The sequence below is a fragment of the Petaurus breviceps genome, unplaced genomic scaffold (assembly GCF_028583685.1).
Source record: "Petaurus breviceps papuanus isolate PSGF00001 unplaced genomic scaffold, PetGlider_PUasm1.0 91133, whole genome shotgun sequence".
NCBI lineage: Eukaryota > Metazoa > Chordata > Mammalia > Diprotodontia > Petauridae > Petaurus > Petaurus breviceps.
Genome location: NW_027187419.1, coordinates 69,021,900 through 69,048,450, shown reverse-complemented (window position 1 = coordinate 69,048,450; position 26,551 = coordinate 69,021,900). Strand labels below are relative to the sequence as shown.

At 36.4% G+C, this 26,551-nt stretch overlaps 1 protein-coding gene across 4 annotated transcripts in view; it reads left to right on the top strand.

The window, feature by feature from the left end:
- Window positions 1–26,551, top strand: part of STARD13 (StAR related lipid transfer domain containing 13) — a 750,493-nt gene that overhangs the window by 148,248 nt on the left and 575,694 nt on the right. For all 4 annotated transcript variants that reach the window (XM_069080650.1, XM_069080653.1, XM_069080652.1 and 1 more), the window contains one exon: window positions 23,085–23,942. In XM_069080650.1, coding sequence (XP_068936751.1) covers window positions 23,214–23,942 — 729 coding nt within the window. In that variant the 5' untranslated portion in view covers window positions 23,085–23,213. The remainder of the gene's footprint in view (window positions 1–23,084; window positions 23,943–26,551) is intronic.

Genomic DNA, 26,551 nt, shown 5'->3' with positions numbered 1-26,551 from the left:
TTGGACCTTGTTTGTGGGTCTCTGTTGATTTCACAGGCAAATAGTGAATTGATGATGGTGCCAGCAATGTGAATGAATGTTGTTTTGGCTCTGTTAAGCTTTGTCTTCACAGAAACAGGAACTGTAAAGGACTTGAGATGGACTGGACACTGTAAGCTTCCATATGAAATGAAAACCGGACAAGGAACTGGAAAAAGAACTGGATAAGGAGCTGGACAAGGAACTGGGAGCTACCTGCCTTTGAAACCAGGTGACAGTTGTGTAGATACGAGCAGGAGCTGGGACCATGGAAGAGGAACCATGGAAGCTGAGAGCTAGCCTCAAGTCAAGATGAAAAGATCTCTTCTTGGGTACCTGATGCTGACTGAGAAGATTATGATTTACTGTGACCTAGGAATGGAGAACTTTGACCTTTGTACTTTGTGTCCATTAAGGAGACAAGCTTCCTTAAGGATGATTGAATTAAGGACTTACTAAATGATCGAGTTACTAAATGGATGTACTTTGTTTAAAACTATGTGGCCACTTTGGTGAAAACTATGTGACCATTTTAGTGATAAGTTGTTATGTCATAACATTGTCAATGCTTTACTTTGATTTCTGTCAATGTTTTGTCTTAGTTTTTTACTGAATAAATAGAGAGATCACTATACTATGTAATCAGAACCTTGAAGCTATTCACAGCAGCAGTCCTCTGGAAAGCTTCTTGTGCTTGGCTTTTCAGACAAAGAGAGGAGTTTATATTTTATCCTTGAGGAAATAGGGAACTACTAGAGTTGATTAAGGGAGTAACATGGTCAAATCTACATTTAAAGAAAATTACTTTGGTGGTAGAATATAGGATGGATTGTAATGGTGAGAGACTTGAGGTATTAAGGGACAGTTGTAATAATCTAGGTGAGAAGTGATAAGGGCCTGCAATGTGAGTACAGATGTGAATTTCCCTAGTAGAATGTAAGCTTATTGTGAGCAGGAATTGATTGTCTCACTTTTGTATTTGTATCTCCACCCCCTTCATAGTGGCTGACACATAGTAGGTGAAGAATAAATGCTTACTGATCAACTGATTGATCCAGTGCCCTTTCCTCTTCTCCCAACTCAAAAGTTAGGGGAAAGGGGCAAGAGAGAAGCTACAAGGTAGTAGTAGTCCATTCTGTGATTTAGAACGTACTGAGAAAGGGTATTAGAAGCATAATGATCCAGAAAAGGAAGCATGGTATAGTGAAAAGAGTTCTGGATTGGACATCAGAAATAGCTTCTTATCTAAACTCTCCTGCTAGTGGTGATGAGTGCTCAAGCAAGCCTTTTAACCCTTCTGGGTTTGCTTCCTCAAGATATAAATGAAAAGGTAGAATTTCTGGGGTCCTTTCTGTCTCTTAAGTTTCTGTGGTTCTATATTTTCATCATTATTGTTAAGTACTATGTGCAAATAAGTGCTTAATGATTGCTTTTAAGTTGATAAATGTTTGTACATCCCCGCTAACAGATAACTTTTGCTGAACATTGGACAATATGAGAGACCTTGCTTTTTTGAAGGTTATAGATTTATAGATAGAAGGGATTTTGGAGGTCATCTGGTCCAACCCCCTAATTTTACATAGAATTACTGATTCACTTAGCTTTCTCAAAGGTCATGTTTGCTTACCCTCTAATTTGTCTTCCTATTTCCTAGACATATTCCCTCTTTCCCTTCTTTCTAGTGCTCTCTTCTTCCCCCAGTATCAGCATTTAGGAAGTTGTTCTAACCCCCAGTTAGTCTTTTACAAATTTCTATGGACACAGTTGTTCTAGGACTGCATAGAAACTAAATGTGCTTTTCATTACAAAACTCTTATCTGTATTTTTTTGTTTTGTCAAACACATGTAGAGGATCTTTTGTTTAATCCACCAACTGTTCTTCTGCTTGTGGAAATTAATTGAATTTAAAAATAAGGAGTTACCCTATCAATTAGATGAAAGTAACATTATACTGAAGCTAGTTTTCCAAATCTCCAGGCTTACATTTTTGTTCATTTCAAAGTAAATGTGTATTTGGTTTGAGTTTCCTATTATAACACTTGTGCGGTATGCCTCTAGGGTGGACCCTTTACACTCTCTGGGCTGGCTTGTTACTCCCAGCCTTCTTTCACACTGCTAAATTTTAGTTCCCAGAGAAGGACCCCCATGACTATAGGGTGCCATCAAACTCTCTCAGCTTCCTAAGGTTAGCACTTTGTGGGGTAATGTACTACCCTCACTCACTAGTGCTGGTCTTGAGCCTCCTCTGGTGGAATTTCTTATTAACATAAAACTTTACAATAATGACACATTAGATCTTAAATAAAATCATTTATTTAACAGTAATGGGAAAACACCAATAATAATGTCACAGACTTTCTTATAAGGCAAAAGCAGAAATAATAAATGTATAAGAGTCAATACAGAAATATTCACCAAAATACTCAGTATCTATGGGGGAGACCTGACACACACCTACACACCTACAAAGCCTGGTTGAATAAATGAGTAAGGAAAACCCATGTACTTGGGATACCTCACAACTCTGGACTGCATCAACCTAGTCAGGAACATCTTTAACTCACTAAGCTGCTTCTCTGATAACTATTCTTCTTCTTATCTTCTCTAGTGTCTTGCTGGACAAATCCTCCTCATTCCATCCTTAAAGCAAATGAAGTGTTACAGTTCTTTTAATATATTTTTTTTCTTTATTTTTGGAGGGCAATTGGGGTTAAGTGACTTGCCCAGGGCCACACAGCTAGTTTTTGTGTTAAGTGTCTGAGGCTGGATTTGAACTTAGGTCCTCTTGACTCCAGGGCCAGTGCTCTATTCACTGTGCCACCTAGCTGCCCCATGATATGCTTTAATATCTTTTTGTTTTTTAGTATTACAGTTCTTTTAACTTAAAATCACCCTTAAAAGAGTACCAAAAAAGCATTATACTATTGAACTGGCTAGCAGTTCCCTTTAAGCCAGAGCACTGTACTGCAATGCTCCTCAGGCAGGCCTTTTCTATGTAATCAAGAAAGCACAGGCAGCTCTTCACTCACCAGGATTCTGAATCCTCTGCAGACAGTTCTTGCTTTACATAAATTTTCTTTCCACACATTTGACTTTATATAAAAATTTCTGAAAGACATAGGAGGAAGTAACAGAAACATGTATGAAGATAATTTGGGGGAAAGGATGCCCACCTTTCTTTACCGATGTTCATGGATTTGACAAAGATGTAACATTTACAGATGTGAATAAGAAGACTAAAATTAGCACAAGAACTGGACCTAGAAGCAAATGAGAATGATGTGGAAGAGTTGACTGGGTCTCATGGAGATCTGTCAAATGAGGAACTGATTGAGCTGCAAGCTGCAAAGATTGTAGAAGAAGAAAGGGAGGCTTTGGAACTTGAGGTCAAACCAAAAAGGTTCATGACAAAACAGGTGGCAGAAAGATTTCATCATTTGAGTGAACTTTTTTTCTTGTATTGAAAAGATGGATCCAAAAGTTCAAAGACTAGTTAAGGGTGATATTGCCTGCTATCATCAGATATATGAGGAAAAGAAGATAGCCACTGTCCAAACAACTCTCAAAAGCTTCATAATGGGCTGCTAGGTAGTGCAGTGGATAGAGCACAGGGCATGGAATCAGGAAGGCCTGAGTTCAAATTCAGCCTCTAACATTATCTAGTTGTGTGACCCTGGGCAAGCCACTTAGCCCTGTTTGCCTCAGTTTTCTCATGTAAAATGAGAAGGAAATGGCAAAACCACTCCAATATCTCCACCAAGAAAACCCCAAATGGGGTCATGGAGAGTTGGACATGACTGAAATGACTGAATGACACAGTGGGTGGGGAAAGGGTAACATCTATACTGACTTTACTGTATAGTACTATGCATACTTTATCATTAACTTTACTTTTATTTCATAATTCACAATTCATAATTGTCATGGCACAGAATTTAATTCATTTGCATTTTAGTACATTTTATGACTCATATAAAGGAATTATTTTGTGTATGCCTTTGTTATATGCGCTAAGTGAAGTGGGTAGGTAGAAGGAAATTAGCATTACATAAAGACAGCTTTACATAGAGGTTCATAGAGGTTGGCAGAACAATCCACTTATGTAAACAAGGAAATGTCTATGACTAGATTTCAACATCTCTTCCTACACAGCAAAGTACTTCTAAAACTGGTCTTTCCTTCTCTGCTTTTCCCTTTTATAACAGAGATGTCAGTAGAGAGCAACTATTTCTGAAAGCCTTCAAAGGCAAGGGCTATTTTTTCTCTCTGTAGTCTTAGCACAGTGCTTCTGCTAAGGTCACTTTTGCGTCTTTTCTTACCTAACAATAATCACTGAATGGGTGTTACCTCAGACAAACTGAGAACTAGGAAATGCCATAGCTTCCTTCCTTCTTCTCCCTCTTTCCTTCCTCTGTCCACATAGGAAATCATAACTGTGGGTGCTCTGTCCAAAGGAATATAAAATTTGATCACTGAACCCTTACAAGATATCTTGGGGTTTACAGGCTAGATCTTTTTTTCTCTTCCCTATTTATTTATTCTACAATAAAAGAAAAACAAACTAGGACAATTTTGTTCCAACCATTTATGATTTCTTTAAATACAGCACTGGAAAACCAGGCTTTGCTAAAACTCATTGGGATTCAAATCTACTTGCCCTGGTGCCTTAAAAACAAGTTGCTTTGGACCTCACTGACTGACCAACAATAGGTCCCAGTCCAAACCTCACTTAGTCATTGTTTAGGCTTTGATGGCTCAGAATAAGTATAAATAGCAATTGTTTCTTTTTGGGATAGAAACTCTGAGGATCTTCATCTCTCAGATTGATTGATTTTTTTTTTAACTAGGTTAAAGGCTATTTTTACCTAATTTCTTACCTTGCCTTAATTACTGAATGGTTATTACCTCAGACAAACTGAGATTCAGGAAAAATCTTAGCTTAAAAAGGCCAAGGTCTCCTACTGCATCTGGGGCCACCTCCAGTCATCTTGATTTGTATCTTGAGCCTGGACTCAGATGACCCTGGAAGAGAGATTGAGGCTGATAACTTTGCACAGCCTTGACTCACTTAAATCCAATTCACTTGCAAGTCAAGACATCACCTTCCTGATGTCATTGGTCTGATTTGAGAAGGAAGGACAAACAACAGCAAGACTGTTCTTGGTGCATAGAAATTTCTTGACCGACTGACTGAAGAGCAGTAATTTAACCCAAAGCTTTCTGCAAATGAGCTTGGCCGTTCCTGATGCTAGTTTCTTTCCCTTATGAGGTAAAAACTCATGAATTTTCCCTTATAATACTGGTCTCCAAAGAGTTGTTTGATTCATCATTTTATAAATATTAACCTCTTCCTCAGTCTTAAAAACAGCTACAATCAACTGAGTTCAAGGACTACAATCTTCTAGTCTGTGTCTCTGAAAACTTTGTTTCTTCATATTTATATTTTATGTTTTCTTTTTTAAGAAAGTTCTTTTCCTGCCCCCTGACAATCAATAAACTGTTTACATACAAAAGGGGCATCACCTTATATCCTTTATATGATGATTTAACCCTTTTTTATTTAGGTTTCAGTTCTTTTTAAGTTCCATTTGGCAAACACATTGTTCACAGCTTTTCTGGGAGAGAAAAATATTCTTTGCTCTTATATTTTAGCAGTTTTTGTTAAAAGTTCCTTTCTTGCCCCTTTCAACTACTATACTGTTTGCCCAAGAAAGGCTCATTACTTTTCATTCCTCAAAGTTGATGTATTTCTTTTTCTTTGTGCAAAAGCTCGTTTTCTGCCCTTTGTAACAATCAGACTGTTTATGACTTAAAGGGAAATGACTTATACTACCATAGAAACATTTATAGTGTCCCAGGCAATGAGTCCTAAAACAAAGTACCTTTAAAATGGGTTAGGCTGGAGTGAGAAAAGATGGAAAGTTAGAGACCAGTATTTTGCATGCTGATTAAGCTTTTTCATTCTAGATTTTCCATTCCTTTTACTGTTTTTAGTTGTTTGTTTCAATTGGTATTGATTAATAGTGAAGAGAGAATTAAGCAAAAGTGCCATAAGAAGTCATTTGTTGTTCAGTCATTTTCCAGTTGTGTTCAACTCTTCATGACCCCATTTGGGTTTTTGGTTTTTTTTTTTTTTTTTAATATAATGGAGTGGTTCAAAATTTCCTTCTCCAGCCTGTTTTACAGATGAGGGAACTGAAGTATACAAGTTAAGTGACTTGCCCAGGGTCACACAGTCAGTAAGTCTGAAGCTAGATTTGAACTCAGGAAGATAAGTCTTCCTGACTCCAGATCTACCAGTTTGTCCACTGTGCCACCTTGCTGCCCCTATTAGAAGCAGAACAATTCTATAAAACTTTAATGCTACCATGCATTAAGTGTAAGCCATGTATTGCATTCATATAAAATAGCAAAAGGTAAATGACAACAAATATATTTTGATGGAATCATGTAAATAATCACCCAGATAGTTGTTATTATTAAAAGAAAAGACAATTATTTGCTAAGGTAATTTGCAATTAAAGATATATATTTTCAAGTAATTTCTCACTTAAATAAAATATGATTCAAAGTAATTAGTGTTAGCCAGATGTTGGGGACCAGTCTCCTTTTCTATATGAGTAAAAGGAATCTGGACACATGAATGACAATGTAGAAAGATTTTGGTAATAATTCATTATGCATCATAATTTAGTGTTTTGATTTCCTTGGCATTTTGATAGCTTTCTCAAGGTTGGACTAGATGATCCTGTGAGTAATAAAAATATTTTTAGAATTTAGTTTCTCCATATGAAGAAAATGAGTGGACAATCTCAGTATACACATATAAACATATAAAGAGAGAAAATTAAGTGTTATGAGGTATTTGTATTAAGTATAACTTAAAATGAATTCTGTTTGTGAAGAAAAGCACAATCCTCCCCCCTTAGCAGCATCTTGCTTCTTATCACTCAAATTTCTGCTTGCATTATGTAAGCAAAGGGTTAGGTTAAGTCATGGTCAAACTACTTTAAAAACTCAACAAACTTGGTTTTAGGCCAGCACCAGAATCTCTACCTATTAAACAAGTCGAATTAGCATGAAAATTTTCCTTCAATTATTTACCACCTCCCTTTGTGTCCTCCATTTTGTCATTCTTTTACAATCCTCCTGATCCTTGGCCTGGTTTGGAAATACTTTCAATCTGATAACAATTATAAATAGTCTACCTGGGGCCAAAGTTTCTCAGGAGAGAATGAGACCAAAGTCCCCCATATGAGATTATCTATGGGTTTTTTCCTTTTTTGGTTACTACTGACTTTTAAAAATCACTTTTCTTATGAGAAATTGGTGTATTATACAAAACTCTCTTGTCTTGGGTATAATATGGTCATCACATTGTTTCTTTATTTTAAAGTGCTTTGAACTCATTCCAGGTTTCTTAGGTAGACCCTGTGAGACAGATCCTTAGCATCAAACCCTTCAATATATACATAAGGTAGCTTCATTTTTCCAGTAAAGAAGTTAGGGCCAGGGGACAAGAGAGGAAGGTATAAGAAGTTAAATGAAATCTGCTCTCCTTGGGCATATACTTATACCCAGCTAGACTCCAGGGCTATAATGACAGGAAGATCTAGTCAGTGGAAAATGCTTGCCCAGGGAGTGTAATTAACTGCCTTAAGTAAAACGTTCCTTGAATCTTTACTTCCTTGATGAAATGTGGGCTCTGAAAAAGAGGTCTGATTGATAGGTTTTTAACAAACTTCTAAGAACTGGGAATCCCTTGGTAAACCACTATAACATCAGCTTGTTTTAAATACGGTAATGGATAGACCTTCAAGATTATCTACAGGGTTCCTCAGATAAAAAGCCTTTGCTCCCTGGGACATTTCTCAGAATGACTATTCACTTGATATAGGCCAGGAGAGAAAAAAGTAATTAAGCTGTCTTTAGTCAAACTTTGACATCTGTCAACTTAGTATAAAGTGTAAATATTTTCAGAAAAGTAAAGTGACTTTAAGGATTTATGGAGAAACAAGTGGCAAAATTTAAACAAATACATTCACAAAACAGATTCTCTACTTGGATAATTCAGTATCCAGCCCGAAATGAGATTCCTAATCATTTCTTTGGAGAACTTAATAAGGAGTATCTCCATATTTCTCATAAGGGGAAGAAGAATATGTTTATTTTCTTCTAAGGATCTTGAAGAACATCTCACAATCTGTAAAATCGCTGTGGAGGTAGGTGCAAAAAACATTGTTATTTGTATCTGGGAAAACGACAGAAGGCAAATGGCTAAACCAGAGTCCACAGTTAGAGAACTGACACCAGGGCTAATAATTCACACCCTGGGGGTTGTTTCCTGCTTAGGTTCTACTTCCTTTAAGTATTTGGACTCCATAGCTTATTTCACAAATGTATAATTCTGGACTATACATATTTTTAAGCTACATAATATGTACTTTGCCTTCTGGTCATGCAAGGCCTTCTAGACAGAATTGCCTTTTTAAAAAATATATAGTTTGATAGATTTTTTTCTAAATCTTTTTGTGAATATTGGTCTAGGATATTGGTTTTTTTTTTCATTTTATTCCAAACAAACTTAAGAAAAAAACAAGCATTTCCATAACATCATAGAATAGAAAAAAATATTATAAACAAAACTGCAAATCTATGATGTACAACTTGCTATTCCTTTTCAATATATAATAAAGTTATCATGTAACTTTCTTTTTTTCCCTCCCCCCCTAAAATGGCTACCATTAGGCACAAATACAATTTAAAACCATTCTACACATACTTCTATTTCTATGGATGCAGACAGCATCTTCCTTCATATGTCCTTTTTCAGTTAATTTAGGTATTTTTAATAGTCAAAATGACTTATTCACTCAATGTTGGTCTTAAAACAATATTTAATAACGTATACAACATTATCTTGCTTCTGCTCATTTCACTCTTCATTTTCTCACGTAAGTCTATCCATGTTTTTCTAAGATCATCAAGTCATCATTTCTTATAGCACAGTAGTATTCCATCATAATCATATACCACAACTTGTTCTGTCATTCCCCAATTGATGGGCATCCCCACAATTTCTAGTTCTTTGCCACCACAAAGAGCTGCTATAAATATTTCAGAATATATAAATTCTTTTCCTTTTTCCCTAATCATTTTTAGTAATAGAACTAGTATTGGTACAGCTGGGTCAAAGGGTATAGGCAGTTTAATAACTCTGTGCATAATTCCATGGTCTGGGATATTATAGGAAAAAGGGTTGTTATTCCTTAGGTGAAATATCATTCAGATATAAAAAATGGAAAATAATAAATAATTAAATAAGAAAATATTAATGAAATATTTCATTACTTGCTGAAATAATGTCAACTGAAGTCCAAAAAGTGGATGTTTAGTAATACATGATATATGCTTATTACTGAGAAAAGTGTGATTTTTGTTTCTCATCATTTTAGGCAAGTTACTAAGCTTCTCTATCGTTTTTCTTATCTCTAAAAATAGGAAGGTTAAGCTAGATGACTTCTAAGGCCTTTTCATCTTTAACAGTCTATAAATATTTTGATTCTATATCACATTATATTTTGAAAATCTCAAGGAAAACTAAAATTGCTATTATTTACTTCAGCACTTTGATAATTTTGAAATTTCATCAATGTGGATATTCTCTTCATTGGTATAGATTGCAACTTGTCCATGCCTTTTCATCCCATGCAATGCTTATCTCTATTTTCCCCTAATACCTCCATGAAAGATGCAAGGACTATTCTTCCAGATTTCATGACATTGCATGAATATCAGTGGAGAACACTGACCATTTATCAAGCATCCCTTGCTCTTGCTACATGACTGACCCATCTTCTTTCAGGTATCTACCTTCCTGAGGGTGTCCTTTATACTTTTTCTCCTATGCAAAACTTTATTGGTAATGTTCTGTAAATTAGTCATGCCCACTGTTTGCAATAGAACCATTGCACTTTGGGTCACCCTCAACTACCTTACTTCTTTAGAGACTAGTATTCCATGACACACAAGCATATAATATCATTAGATGAATACTGGTGTTTAAAAGATGGACCATTGTTTCAGGGAGAAGCTTTGGTACATTGAAAATATAACAGATAGTAAGTGTCAGAATTAGAATTCAAACTCACATTCTTTGACTCCAATTCACCATCCTTTCCATTGTACCACATTGCCTTCCATTGTATGATTCAAGGTAGAAGGAGACCTTTCCTCTATTTTACAGCAAGCAAACTCTGATAAGATACATAATTTTCCATGACCCTCTTGTCCTTAGCTACAAAGCTAAGAATAGAATGCAGGATAAAGACAGATGTTTATTGATTGGCATGTAAAGTCTAAAATTGAAGCAAAGTATATGTGCATGCGTGTATGGTATATGTTTATATACATAATATATATATAATATTCATAATATTGTATATAATATACTGTGTACCTATATGTATACATATATAGGTATCTATAAAGAAAATCCTTACCTTCAGTAAATTCAAATATTTAATCATACTATATCTCCGAAACTGACCTCAGTATAGTTATTGGAACAAAATAGTTCCATAGGCCATGTCTTCATAGGCAAGAACTTCTTCTTCTTCTTCTTCTTTTTTGCTTTTTTGGAAGGGGGAAGGTAGGGCAAGGCAATTGGGGTTAAGTGACTTGCCCAAGGTCACATGGCTAGTTTTTTATGTTAAGTGTCTGAGGCTGGATTTGAAATCAGGTCCTCCTGACTCCAGAGCCAGTGTTCTCTCTATTCACTGCGCCACCTAGCTGCCCCAAGGCAAGAACTTCTAAACCAGAGGATAATACTTAGTTTAAAATATATATTTATAAATATAACACAATACACACACTTCTATGCGTATCATATATACACATATGTGTACATATATAATATATATGCATATACACACAAATATGTATATGTCAATTAGCAAGTATTTCCTGAATGCTTCCTCCATATCTGGTGCTGTTTTAGGCCCTGTGAAGGTACACATGAGCTGGCCTAGGAAGTAATGAAAACAAATTTGCCTATGGAAGCAGAGAAGTGAAAGTGCCAAGACTATGTCAGAGGTGGCAGTTGTGGTAAATGCTTTTAGTTTTATGCAGGTGGGAAAATGAGTGAGTATTAGTTATTTAAAGCAAAGATTTGATATCAAATTTTGTAGAAAAGCAAAGAAAAACACCACTAGATGTTTCATGTAGTTAAAGAATTAAAATTAAATTTAAAAAATATAAGAATTAAAAATGTCAAGAGCAAGAAGAGATTCAAAGAATGGAGATGAAAAGGGACCTTATAAATAGATCAATGTAATCTGATATCCATTTTACAAAGGAAAAAAGAAAAAAAAACATGCTAATGCCAAGAGGTATAAGGAAGTTAGAAAAGACATGAATGATATAACTAAAGTAATTATCCAGTCACCCAAGGTAAATATGAAAAGTTGAAAAGATCAGTTATGATTTGTTCAAATAGATGATTAATTTTAGGAATAAAGTCCTATTTTTTTTTGATGAACAGAATGCTGAACTCTATATTTATACTAATCTTTCAAAGTAAACTGGAAAAAAATGTGTTTTTGAAGTAAAAAATGAGTTATGAAATATGGTACTTCCAGCATGATCCTAAAACAATCATCAGCATCTGAAGAAGGAAGATTCAAGGTCCCTGTGACCTCAAAAAGTATATATGTGAAAAATGTGTGGCAATACTATATTTTTTTGTTTTTAATTTTTATTTTCAGTTCCAAATTCTCTGCCTCCCTCAACCACCTCTCCCAACCACTGAAAATATGATGTTACAATATTATTGATATTTCTTTGACATCAGTGGTGTTGTTCAGGCAGAATTCACCCCCCACAAAATCAAAACATTAATCTTAATATGCAGAATTATTGAAGCATTGGAAAAGATCCATATAACACAAATGGGACAAACTGCAGTCCAGGAAGGGTATTGTTTACCATGCCAATGCTCCAGTTCATATTGTACTTTCTTTTTGCTAAAAAAAATTTTTTTGAGGCTTTATGTTTTTGTATCAGTCATTTATCAATGTTTATCCCATTATTGAACCATTCCTTATAACAATGAAAAGTAGTTCAGCAAAACCAACAAGCACAATTTCTACTAATCTGACAGCATATGTGTCCCATTTCTTTACTGAAGAGGGAGACATTTTATCATCTGTTCTCTGGAACAAAGATCAGTTAGTCATTATCATGAATCAGCATTCAATTGCTTTTTAGTGTTGTGTTTTGTTCATATTATTATAGGCATTGTTTCTTGTTTTCCTGGATTTGCTTAATTAGTTCTGCATTACATCATAAAAGCATTCCCATGCTCCTCATCATATTTGTTCTTATCTTGAATCACAATGTTATTATATTATATTTATATGTCACAATTTGTTAGCTATTTCCCAATTGATGGGCATCCATTTTGTTTTCTTCTTTTTGTTATACAAGAAGGGCTATGATGAATCATTTTTTATCTACCATATAAAAAGTTCCTTTATGTTTGCTTTTGACTTGGGATATATATCTAGTAGTGAGTATATCAGCTCAGTAGATTTTCATACATAATCCCAGGCTTTTCTAGATCAATTCATAGCTTCATCAACACTACATTAATGTGTCTATGTTCCCACATCCCCTATAACACTATTTCTGTCCTTTAACATCAGTGGTCACAAAAGTGTCTTCTAGGGGCGACCAGGTGGCACAGTAAGAGCTCTGGCCCCAGCATCGGGAGACTGGGGATCGGTTCCAGCCTCAGATACTTGGCACCCACACAAAATAACTGGCCATGTAACCTTGAGCAAGTTACTTAAACCCAATTGCTTTAAAAAAAATGTCTTCCAGTTCTCAATCTATAAACTTAGTCACTTTAAAAGGTATGAGGTGAAATCTAAAAAGTGCCATGATTTGCATTTCCCTTACTTACTTATAGATTTGGCACCCTTCTTCACATGTTTATTGATAGTTTTAACTTCTTCTTTTTAAAAAATACTGATTCATGTTCCTTGATCTATGATGTATTTTCTACAAAATAATTTTTGAACCAAAAATAGCACTATCTTGTCTACCCATTTATTCATCAAGGTTGTTTTGTTTTTTAAAATTCAAGTCCAAGTTCAAAAGGATAAAGATTAGTCACTCCAGAAAGAACATGCTGCAAATCTATACTGGATTTAAAGTCAGAGTACCTGACTTCAAATCTGATCCCTGCTACTTATGATCTGGGTGACCTTGGGCAAGACTCATAATTCCCTGGGTCCCAGTTCTTCTGTAAAATGAAGAAATTGGATGTGAAGGCTTTTAAGTTGTCTTCCAGCTCCATATATAGAATCCAATGAGCCTATGGTTTTGAAGGCAGTTCCAAAAGTAGTGTTCAAAACTGTTTTGAGTAATATCTTACCAAAAATGAAAGACTTCCCTAGTTTGAACACAAAGTCATGAACATAAATTCCATGACTTGTGGTAGAGAAAATATTCTCATTATCCTATAGGCACCCAGTGGTCACGATCACTTAACTTCTCTTTCGTATCTAAATGAACTCATTTAGATTGCTTTCTGCTATTTCAGCTAAATTTCAGTTTCATCACTTTTTAGTCAATTGGTGAAAGTATATGAGATCTAGAGTAAGAAGACCTGGGTTTAAGTATGGCATTTCCACTAATTGGTTGTTTAACTACAAGCAAGTCATTTAAACTTTCTGAGCCTCAGTTCCTCATTTGTAAAATAAGGATGATAATGCTTACATCTACTCAACAGAGTTGTAGTAAGGATCAAATTGTATAATGTATGTGAAAACACACTATAATTATAAAGAACTATGTATATCAATATAAGATGTTCTTGTTAATTATTTAAAATTATAAACATGGGTCCTACCTCAAGAACTTTGTAATCTAGTGTAAAGCCAATCATGAGCAACTCTCTTGAGGACTGCTGCTGTGAATAAGTTTAAGGATCTAATTGCATAATATAATGAATTCTCTGTTTATTCAGCAATAAACTAAAGCAAAACATTCAAGAAACTAGAGCACAACATTCACAACAGTATAGCATAACAACTTATTACTAATGTGGTCACATAGTCTTAAGTAAAACATGTCATTCAGTAAATCACAATCTCATCAATCAATACAGAGTACCCAAGTAAAGTCTTCTTTCATCTTAACTCAGGCTGACCTCTCTCAGCTCTTGTCTGAATTTGTCCAACTCTTGCCTGAATTCACAGGTAGGAGGCTCTCCCAGCTCTTGCCTGGACTCACATGTAGGCAGTTCTCCGCTCCTGTTTCATACCTCAGCTTACATGGACTGCTCCTCTCCAAGCTCTTCAGAGTTTCTGTTTCTAGGAAGACAAAGCTTAACAGAGCTACAACAATATTTACACATATTAAGAGTAACAAAGCTACAATATTTACACACATTGCTGGCACTATCATCTCAATTCACTTTCTGCTGACAAAGTAACACAAATCAACAGACAAGGCTTCTGTCTGAGAAATCCAACACAAATCAACAGTAAAGTCCCAGGACTTCTGTAACAGCAGCAAAGTCCTCTTTCAGGGCTTCTGTAACAACAGTAAAGTCTTTTTGCAACAGACAGAATGCTTTATTCTGACAAAGTAATATCAATACAGACAGAACAGACAGAGTGCCAACATCACAAACATTCTCTCTCTTAGCTCTCAGAAAATAACACAGATCAGCAGAGTGCTGAAATCACAAGCACTCTCCCCCTTAGTTCTGCTTGATCCCAGCTCTGCTTGAGCATTTCTCTGCTCTCCCCCTTCCTGTTCCACCTTTCTTGTTCCTCTCTTTCAGCAAGCTCCTCCCACTGTGGGCTCCATGTGATGATGTTAGGCCTATGAAGGGCAGAGAAGGTCTCCAAACTCCCTTAGGCCTATTAAGGGCAACACAAAGTATACTGTTTCCAACAAAGACTTGATACAATCAAAGGAAAGATTAAAAGTTACTTGAATAGCTGAAACAAGCAGCAAAGTACTTCCTTGCTTGCCATTACATCTAGTTAGGGATGCTAATAACCATGAAGTAATTAGAGAACATTTAAATGCTAAGCTGTGTGCACTGTTCTATTTTTACTCTTCAGATCTTGGAGCAGGGTCATTGGCTACTCAGTTCCATGAGCTCACCAAAGGCTTCTGTCACTGGAGAGTAAAAGGAAGGCTTCAAACTAGACATTCCAGTTGAGGCTATGTGACAAGGGTAGGGACAAGAAATATAGGTATGAGGAGGTAGAGCTCAGTGGTTATAGATAAAGATTTTGGAATTAAAAGAACCAGGCAGTGGACCTGTCAGGAGTAGAAGCCAAGATCAGAGACTGGGGTTGCCAATCATGAAGATGAATGGGCCAAAGGCAGTAATGTCCAAACAGGGGTCAGAAAGAAAAATACAACCAAATCCAGAAAGGCTAGTGGAAGATAAGGGCCAAGATTAATAAATCAAGGATCTGTTAACTAGGTAAACAATGGAGCATTAGCTAGACATGGAGAATTTCAGTTGTCCAAATTAACATAGGCCTACAGGCACATGAAACTTTTTAAGAAAGACCTGTTATGGACAGTTCAGCTCTCCTACCCCTCACCCCCACAAGACTCCCCTGAATTCCTTTTGATTCAAGACCTTCTGTGGCCACAAGCTCATGTAGCTGAATTTATCCTCCAGAATTTTAGATAACTAGGCCATTGGTTAAAATACATCACTGATTAGCATTAGGAAGATCACCTAAATCTTTGACCCCAAAGGTCAACTTCATACTGGCACAAAAACTCATCTTAGAATTTAGTTATATTTGTTGATTTACCTTTCTGGTATGCAGACTCCCCAAAGGCATGTTTTTATAAGTCATATAGAGTGCTGTAGGTGCTGGGAAAGTCTTAAGTAATCATTTTAGTCTCAGCCTCTTGTTTCAGGTTTTCTGTTTCACCTGTGTGTAGCATTCCAAACACATTGAGCATAAAATGGATTAAGAACAAAGCTTTAGGTTTCATTTAGCACTGTGAGTTGACAGTGGTCCATAATTGCTAATTGAAATAGGAACTTCACACATATATTTCCTTTGTTGTCTTCCCATTAGAGAAGTTGGGGGTCAGGGATCTTCAGGGAAATACACAGAAATTTTTCAAAAGACCATTAGAAATCCATCATCTGAAATGTGTACTAACTCCAGTAATACATTGTTATTTACTGTAATGTAATGCCAAAAGAAAGGCAACTTCCCAGGTTCAAAATACCAGCATAGGTGCTCTCTATTTTATTCAGTGACAAACCAAGAACAGAGAAGATTAAAACATGACATCATTCAAAATACAGCATTTACTAAGTGTGATTAAATAATCTCCAAGTACTACCCCACCCCAGGACCTTCCAATCATTCAATCAATTACAAAGTCTCAGTTCTAAATACTTCTCCACCCCTAGGCTATACCTTAATTAAGTCCACCACAAAGCCCCTCTTCTCAAATGGAGATTAGTTTCCAAACATAAGGTCAAAAGTTCCCCACCCCTGGATCACAATTGAATCTACCCCAGAGTTACATCAAGTTTAAACACAGCACTTAATACCCAAATGGAGGTCTTTTCTTCATCTTGACACGAGGCAAGTTCTCAGCAATCTTAGTTCCTGGGGAGACAAGGCTTAGCAAGGCCACAAGATACATTGCCAGTCCCTTCATGAATTCATCCTCTGTCTGTAGAACAGTCCTAGAACCCCTGAACACATTAGCAAAGCCCTCTCCCAGGATTTCTGTAAACATACAACAAGAAAATCCTTCTTCAGGGCTTCTGTACCAACAGAAAGGCTCCCAGACCCCTGCAACAACAGCACTGTCCTTCACCAGTGGACAGTATTCACTCTGTCTGCAGGACAGTCTCCAGACCCCTGCAACAACAGTACTGTCCCTCACCAGCGGACAGTATTCACTCTCTGTCTGCAGGACAGTCTCAGGGCTTCTTAGTGAACAGCCAGGTTCCAGGACTTCTTCAACAAAAGGACAGTCTTTCACCAGTGGACAAATCTGGCAAAATAACATCAAAACAGACAGACAAAGTACCAGCAAAACAGCCATGTCTCCTCAGTCCTTGGCAGCTCAGGGGGCAGGTCTCAAAAGTCCAGGGCAATTCAAAGCGGCCACCAGCAATTCTCTTAGTCTCTCTCTCTCTCCACGAGGTGCTGCTTCCAAAAAAATCTTCCGCCTCTCTCTAGTGTCTCTCCAAATCTACCTCACCAGCTCCTCCCAGTTCAGGACTCTCTTTTCACATCAACAAGTCCATCCCACAGGTGGGATTAGACTTTCTTTTCACATCAACAAGCCCATCCCACAGGTGGGATTAACAAACTCTGGGTTTTAACACAATCAATTTGAAAACCAAGCCAATACAGGGGAATCTTTAATTGCCATTACTATCACATTTACCTAGTAGAATGTAGCAGCACCCAGTGCTTTTGGGGTCTCTTAAAGGCATAATTTGTACAATGTAATTTTGTATTTACCTAATAACCTATTGTCTAAAATTTCAATCCCATGTAGATAGATAGGTAGAGCACACATTTTCCAATGGCATGTAGCAGCTTGGATGAGAATAAATATTAACATTCTTTTTCTTCCAAAAATATAAATGATGGCTATGTTAAACATCTCTAAATTTTTGCAGCTCAGGACCTCAGATTTTTTTTCTTCTTCCAGTGAATGTAAAATACAGATTTTTCTGCATTTCTGAGGCTGACTGGCATATTCCAGTGTCCTATGATTAGGGCTTTGTCCCTGATTAGGAAGGGAGCATTATGACTTTAAGGGGAGAGACCATCATGCCTATGCCTTTAAATCTTATTATCAAGTTAGACTATCCAGTAGAAAATGAACATTTTCTCCTAGTTGCTTGGCTTATTAACAGACTGAACCTTGAGAAGTATTTTATAAACCTGACCTATTTTTTTTTAAGGGTAAGCTTTTGTTAAAAAATAATAAAAGTACCAAAAGGAAATGCCTGGGAATATTTGACCAAGCAGGAGTCCATTTACAAACTTAAGATTATGGTTACTTTCCAGACAGAAGAAAGAGGACTTGTGATGGACTGAGTAATTATAAGTTTATTACTTGTGCTCTGCTGTACAATTCAGCAGGTTTGTTTTTAATCTTCAATTCATTTAAAACTCTCCAGTCTTTGTTACTGCACAGCAGGGTGCGAAATAAGGGTCTTAACAGACAGAAAGCAGAACAGTCAGGCCCACAAGGACATGAAGAAGCTGAGCACACAATCTGCTGCTGCAATTGGTAGCAGGGGTAACTGGGGAGAGACACCAAAAACAGAGGACTCCATTTCAGCAAGTGTGGAGGATGAAGGAACTGCTCTAGTGAACAGAGATTGGACTATGTTTGGGTGTCTACCCCGGGGCAACCAAGAATGTATACATTAAAATGTACATGTAAATGTACATTATTAAACTTGGTTTCCCTGCTAGAAGAAAAGATATAAAGGGTGAAGGAACACCTCTCTATTCTCCAGCATATCAAGGATGATGAAGTGTATCCCCTGGAGGGTAGAAGAAAAGACCTTGAAAGAAAATAAGAAAAAAATACTCTTAAAAAGACTAAGTCAGATTTATGAGGATCAGGACCTTGAAAAGGAAAAAAAAAATGTCTTATTTGTTGTTCCTTGCACATGAAATTCCATATCCTAATTGAATGCCTTTATATTGACTTTTTACAGTGCCTGGAAAGCAAATCCTCTTTACCTCCACATCTTAGAATCCCTCAGCTTCCTTCAAGGCGCTATAAAAGTGCCACTTCCCAAATGATGATTTTCTTGATCCCCCAGGTGCTAGTGCTCTCTAAAATTACTTGTATCTACTCTGTATTAATGTTTTTATTTGCTAATATGTGTTCATGTTTTTGTCTCTGAGTCCCCAGCACATACCCCCTAATGTGGTACAAACAAATATTGGATAATTAATAAATGTTTGTTGAATTAACAAATGAAGAGCAAAAAAAGGGAAAAACTTCCTTACCTTTGTCCCTTGGAGTCCCTCACTCCCTTTAAATCTTTTTTTTTTTTTTTTGCTTTTTTGGAGGGCAATTGGGGTTGAGTTGCCCAAAGTCACATGGCTAGTATGTTAAGTATCTGAGGCCAGATTTGAACTCAGGTCCTTCTGACTTCAGGGCCAGTACTCTATTCACTGTGCTACCTAGCCACCCCACTCTCTTTAAATCTTAACTGTAGCACTACCTCCTACAAGAAGTCCTTCCTGCTGCCCTAGCTTATTCGTGTTCACTCACCCTTCAGAAAATGCTTTACATTTATTAATCTATATACATATTGTCTCTTGGGACAAAGAGAAAAATAAGCATGGTCTTAAAATTTCCACCTTCCTGCATTTATTTATTTGCTCCAGAACATAATCAATATTTGTAAAGGTATTGCATGATAAAAGTATACTCTTTAAGATTTCTATTGGAAAATTTCAATAGGACATCACATCTAGTTCTGCTAAATTTGTTAAATTCTGGAGAAATAAAGAAACAATTATTGTTTTATTATCTTTTTGCATTTCATTTAACTTTTCCTGTGAATATTTGGATGTTATAATATTTGGTGCATAAAGATTTGATACTGATATTGTTTTATTCTTTATATGGCCTTTACTCATAATGTACTGCCCCTATTTGTAAATATTTTAATGTTGTCATCCAGAATCATGATTACAATTCTTGGAGGGGGGGGGGGGAGTTGGCATTCATCTGTCATACAATACATTTTATTTCAGACTATCACTTTGTTTCATTTTCCTTAATTTTTGTTTTGTTTTGTTTTGTCTTTTTGGAGGGGGGAAGGCAGGGCAATTGGGGTTAAGTGACTTGCCAAAGGTCACAAGGCTAGTAAGTGTTAAGTGTCTGAGGTGTTATTTGAACTCAGGTCCTCCTGATTCCAGGGTCGTTACTCGATTTACTGTGCCACCTAGATGCTTAATTTTTTAAGCGTGATGCTTATATGTAGCAAATTCTTGAGTTCTACTTTCTAATCTGTTTTGCAATTTGCTCTCATTTTGTAGTCAAGCTGAACCCAATTACATTCAAGGCTATAATTGCTAAGTTTGTTTTCCCCTTGTAAAATCCCATTATATTACTTTTTAAATGGAAAGACAGAAAAAGATAGTTATAGCTTATCATGCTTAAAAGAGTATCATCCAAGTTTCCAACTTGATTTAGAGATACCACTCTTCACTCTGCCCACCCCAGATCCCTGGATATTTCCTTTAAGAAATATATCAAAACTAGGTAGCTAGATGCTTAAAACAATCCATTCCTCCTATCTCTTCTTTCTCTTTCTCTCTTTTTAATACACACCATATAGCCCATAGGCTACTTGATTCTACTTTTATTATTGTTCTCTTTTTCATAATTCCCTTCTGACCAGCCCAGATAATAGTGAGGTTCAAAATAATAGCCTTGTGTCTTCTTTGTAGCCTGTAAATGTTAATTTTTCATGTGTCAATTTCAATTGACTTGGTTATTGTTGTAATATCTCTGAGTCTGTACATCAAAGTAGTCACACATATCTGCTTTTCTTAGTAAGAAGGCTTTAAAAGTATGTTATATTTCTCATGGAGGAAAATATGCTCAACTTTTCAGGCTATGCTATTTTGGTGTTCAAGGTGATTTCTTTTGCCTTTTAGGATATTCCATTTCAGGCAAGTCTTTCATTTCTAATTGTGCATGAGTAGTCCTTTGTGATTCAAACTGTTACTTGCCAAAGTTAATTGTCTACTCCTGGCTACTTACGTGGTTTTTTTTCTTCAATAATGAAGTTCTGAAACTTGGACTCTATCCTTTTTCTGATGCTTACTATTTATGTGACCTGGAGCAAGTAACGTAACCTTCTTGGTCTTTATTTTCCTGATCTATTTGGTCTCTGAGTTTCCATCCATCTCTAGCCCTAGGATCCCTATGGTATTTCTGAGTGAACTGAACTATGATATTCCTTGATAGTGTCTTGTGGGTTCTACCAGTCTGTACTTCAGTCTTCTGTCACCATTGCTTCTGGGAAATTTTCTTGTAAATTTCCCAAAATATGGTATTCAGGATTTTGTTTCATTAGGTTTTTCAAAGAGATCGATAATGTGTAGATTGCCTGATCAAGCTTTGTCTTTAAAGTCCTCTACTTTAGTTTGTAGAAACTCCAAGTTCTCTTCCAAGTGAGCTCTTTTAAAATTTCATTATAATTTTGTTTGTTTGTTTTAACTCTGCATTTTGTGTTTGGACTCTGTCATTCCCTTTTTCAACAATCTACTGCTCAAAAACCCTTCATAGATTTTCCGCTGTCCTAAACCTTCAACTGGGGTGGCTAAGGTGGCATAAGTGGACAGAGCAATGGGTTTGGAATCAGGAAGACTCATCTCCATGCATTCAAATCTGGCCTCAGACACTGACTAGCTGTGTGACCCTGGAGAAGTCACTTAATCCTGTTTGCCTCAGTTTCCTCATCTGTAAAATGAACTAGAGAAGGAAATGGAAAACCACTCTAGTATCTTTGCCAAGAAAACCCTAAATGGGCTCACAAAGAGTAGGACACAATTGAAATGACACAGCAACAATAACAAACCTTGGGGGTGGCTAGGTGGCACAGTGGGTAAAGCCCCGGCTCCAGAGTCAGGAGGACCTGAGTTCAGATTTGACATCAAACACTTAATACACAAAAAACTAGCCATGTAACTTGGGCAAGTTACTTAACTCTAATTGCCTTCCAAAAGGCAAAAAACAAAACAAAACAAAACAATAACAAACTTTGGATCCTTATTAGTCATCTCGAATTCCTCTTTAAGAACTCTAAACTCCATCTAAATTTCAAACCTTATTGCTTCCTTTAATTATCTTGTGGAGTGTCTAATCCACTCTAGACGTTCTTAGAGTTGCTTCACTCACATTTCTGGAGGTCAGGTTGTTATTATGTAATTCCTTTCCTCTGGATATTTCTCTTTGCTTTCCCTTTCCTTGTAGTACTTACTCATTAAAAGAATGCAGCCTGGAATCAAGAAGACCAGAGTTCAAATCTGGCATAAGGCATTTATGAGTTGTGTGACCTAGGCACTTAATTTATCCCCTGTCTACCTCAGTTTCCTCAACTGTAAAATGAGGAAAATAATAGCACCTACCTTCCAGGTTGTCATGGGGATAAAATGAGATAATACAGGTAAAAGGCTTTGCAAACTTTTACATGCTACATAAGCGCTAGCTATTATTATATTGGGATCTCTCTTGTGCTAATTTATTTCTTAAGCACCTACTGTTTATTCTGTAAGGTTTTCCTTTTAATTAGCTTTTTTAAACTTTCCCTTCTTTTTGATGTTGTTCCTTTATTTGGCACATTTCTTGCTGTTTTGAAGTGATAAAGGAGAGCTGGGCTTGGCCATTTTGCCAATAGTCCTAGCATTCTTATGTTCTCAGCAGACAATATACTGTCGATATAGATTAATGTCAAAGGTATAATTGTGGATGATTATAATTTTCCCACATAGAAAATATAGCTCCAGGTTGACTGTTGGATTGAAGAATCATCATCATAGTTTTGCTGGAACAAGCTGCTCTCTCCACTGTAGCCAAAGTACAGGTCAGAACACATCTCATTTCTTGGCTGTGTAGTCCATGTCTATATAAGACACACAACAGTCTGTTTATTAAATACTTATAGAATGGAATTTTGATAAGAGAACTGAGATTAGGGTTTGTTGTGCCTCTTGCTGATTTTGGAAGCAGAGAAACTGTTGATGAGAAATGAAGTCAAGTTCATAGCCTTGTAGAAAAAGGTCAAGGTCAGAAGGTCCATGTCCACATTAGATAGAATCCAATTCTTGAGTAACATAATTAGTAGTTTTTACCTGCTTCAGATTTTACAGAAAATCTGGGCATTGTAACTAATCCTAAACTTTGTTACAATTAATTTTGAATTATAAATATTAACAATGTTACTTTCAAAACTACAACAACCTTAAAATAAACTAAATTGTGATTTTTAATTTCAGAGAAAGAGAACATTTTTTATTGTGCAAGGAGATCCAGAATTTGGTAATGGTGATAGGACATAATATGGATAACTACAATTACCAAGCCAACCAGGAATAAAGACCGCTCAAGGTGTCAGAATCTAATGGATGAAATTTATTGGAATGGAAACTAAGTTTGTTGAAGAGAAGCAGGAATCCTCTTTTTCTGTGCTTGCCAAGAAACCAGGGTCATCAAAAGATACAAAGAATGGAGGATCAGATAGCCACATTGGGGTGCCTATCATTCCCTGGGGATCTAAATCTCACCCAAAGGACCTTTGCTGTATTCAACAGATACCAAAGCAAAATGAATCACCTTCAACGTATGTTCAGGTGCCTGGCTACCTGAGTATTACTAACGAGCCTAAAAATCAAAATTGCTTTAGGGATTCACTATATCCTACTTCAACTAAAGCTGAAGATTATCTTTTCCCTCTCAAGTTATCCCCCTCATTACATCTTCCAAATGAGAGATCTGATGGTAAACCAGAAATTGTTCCTGAAATATATATCATTAAACAAAAACCCAGCACAATCATTTTTTCCAACAATGAATGTTTAACCCCTGCCATTGACAGTGACCTTCACATCTGTGGAATCACTGATATAGAAACTTCTTCATATGAATCTGTGGGGGAAGTAGAGGAGGGGGATGATGAAGCTTTCCCACAGCTGCCACTCTTTGAGACATTTTTTAAAGACATTCAGACAAGAGAAGCCCCCCATGACAAACAAAAGACACTTGGATTTATGGAGGAGAAACATGCCTTTAATGATGGTAGTTCCTGTGAACATTTGGGGAGAGTAGAAAACAAAGAAAAAGCAATCAACAAGTTGGTAAGTTGAATTTGATGCCTCATCATGATAGCAATGATTCTCACAATTATTTAGCTGATTGCTCATATAGTTTTGTTTTGTCTTATACCCAAGTTCAGATGCATTTGAGCTTGATCTTATTGCACAACATGGGAGATGAAAACAGTTTATTGATTAATCTTTTGTTATTGCACAAAGAATAAAAATGGATGATTAACTTTCAGGTAATGATAATAACACAATTCATTTAATTAAGCAAAAATTATTTGTGTACCTACTACATACAGGCAAATGAAATAATGACTCAATCAAGTTAAATATTTCTTGAATTGGAAGTCAAAGGATTGTTGAACTGTAGGGAGGGAACCATAGCCAAGGTTATACCTAATGAATTTATAGAGGATGAAATCATCTTGATTCCATGATATTCTCACCATTCTGAGAGGAGCAGGGCAGTCAAATTTGCAGAGGTCACCAAAGGTTGATGATTAGTGGGCCAGGAAAGATGGAAGGTTCAGCTAAGGTAAAGTAGCTAGTAAGTCATTTAAGTAGTGGTTGACTATAGAAATAAATAAAGAGAGTAGGTGAGATGAACTAGGAAGGAGACTAAGAAGAGGCCAGAGGACCAGACATCATGATGACAGGGAAGAGGAGACTTAGCATGAATGGGAATGGTGAGAAAGGGAGGTGAAAGGATTGACAATGGTGGTCAAAGAGTTAAATTGATCTTGGATGAAGTACTGTTCTCCCTTCAGCTCTAGTCCTAGATCTCCAACTGCTTCTTGTACTTTTCCCCCTAGAAGCCTCAAAAGCACCTAAAATTCAAAATATTCCAAACTGAATTTTTTATCTCTCTCTAAGTCTGCCTTTCCTTACAATTTCCCTTTATGTACTGATGGCGCCTCCATCCTCCCAGTCACATAGGTTTGAAATCCCAGTTGTCTTAAACTCTGACCCCTCAACATCCCCAGCTAAAAACAATGAGATGTTAATTTTCTGTCAATTTTTTCATCCCATCCTTCATATAATTCTGTTTTTGCTTAACACCAACTGTTAGTATCCTGAATCAGCTTCTCATTACTTTTCAATTGTACTTTTGTGACAACATCCTAATTGGTCTCTCTGCCCGCCTTTTCTCCCTTTTTCTTCTCACAACTGTCAAGGCAGCGTTCTTAATATACAGGTCTGACTATATCACTCAGCTATTCCAAAAACATCAGTGACTTCCTGCTTCCCAAACTACAGGCCCTATAGATAAAATATATATTCTTCCTCTTGGCATTTAAGTCTCTCCATTTTTATCCCCAACCAAAGAGTCAGACACGACTGAAAAGAAACTGAACAACAACAAACTTTCCAGCTTCATTTCATATTGCTGTCTCCATGCATTTTACATTCCAATCAGACTGTACTACAAGCCATTCTTCACAACTTTTATTTGTGAATTTGTTTTGTTTTATACCCAAGTTCAGATGCATTTGAGCTTGATCTTACTGCACAAGATGGCAGATGAAAACAGTTTATTGGTTAATCTTTTGCTATTGCACAAAGAATAACAATGGATGATTAACTTTCAGGTAATGATAATAACACAATTCTCCTACCTGCGTGCATTTTTACAGGTTGTCTCATAGGGTTGGAATGAACTTCACTTTCATTTTCTCCTGGCAAAATCTTTCTTTGTCTTCAAGAATCAGTTCCTGTCCTATTTCCATGAAACCTTCAATGCTTTCCCCAGATGAAAGTGTTATCTCCTTACATTTTCCTGAAGTATTTTAGATACATCTCTCCCTTTATCTTCATACACTTTACTTTTTATTATACCTATCTGTGTATGTGTCATATCTCTACTAATATCATAAGTTTCCTGAGTGGAGAGGTCTGTCATTTTAAATTTTTGTATGTCCTTCACTGATATAATATACATTGAAGCTACTTAATAAACATTTGTTGAATTTATATAAATAGTGAGGCTACCTAACAGTGAGGTATTAGTTTGTCAGTTTGTGGTTGAAATAGAGTAAAGAAAAGTATCATTGAAGTTTGAAAAGGTTAAAGAATTGTGTGGTTAGGGCATTAGAGAGGTATTTAACATGAATATTACTACTATTATCTAGCCAGCTTTCAACTATGCTTCACATAGATCCTGGACATTTTGCCATCATGCTGCTCCATGCACATATCTTTCCTCTCCCTCCAACTTTCTACTTTTTGCTCTAGGAATAATCAAGTCAATAATATAATTGCTACTGGAAAAGGTATGACAATGATAATTTTTGGTCCTTCAGCTCTAATCATGCTGACTTCCCACCTCCAAAATCCCTCTTGTTGTCTCCTCCTGTTAGAACAATAAGCTCCTTATGGATAAGGGCTGTCTCACCTTTATTTTGTATCCCCAGTGCCTAGCACATTTGGCACATAACAGATACTTAATAAATGCTTGCTCATCCATTCATTTGGGTAGGTGGGGAGGCATCCAGATTGAAGGGAATAGTACAAGCCAAGGCACAGAGATGGCATGAACATAGCATGTGTGGGTATTAGTGAGACAGGTGATCTGACTAGAAAGGAAGGGGTTTGGGAGGAGTAATGGAAGGTAAATTTGGATCAGTAACATATGGCCAAATTTG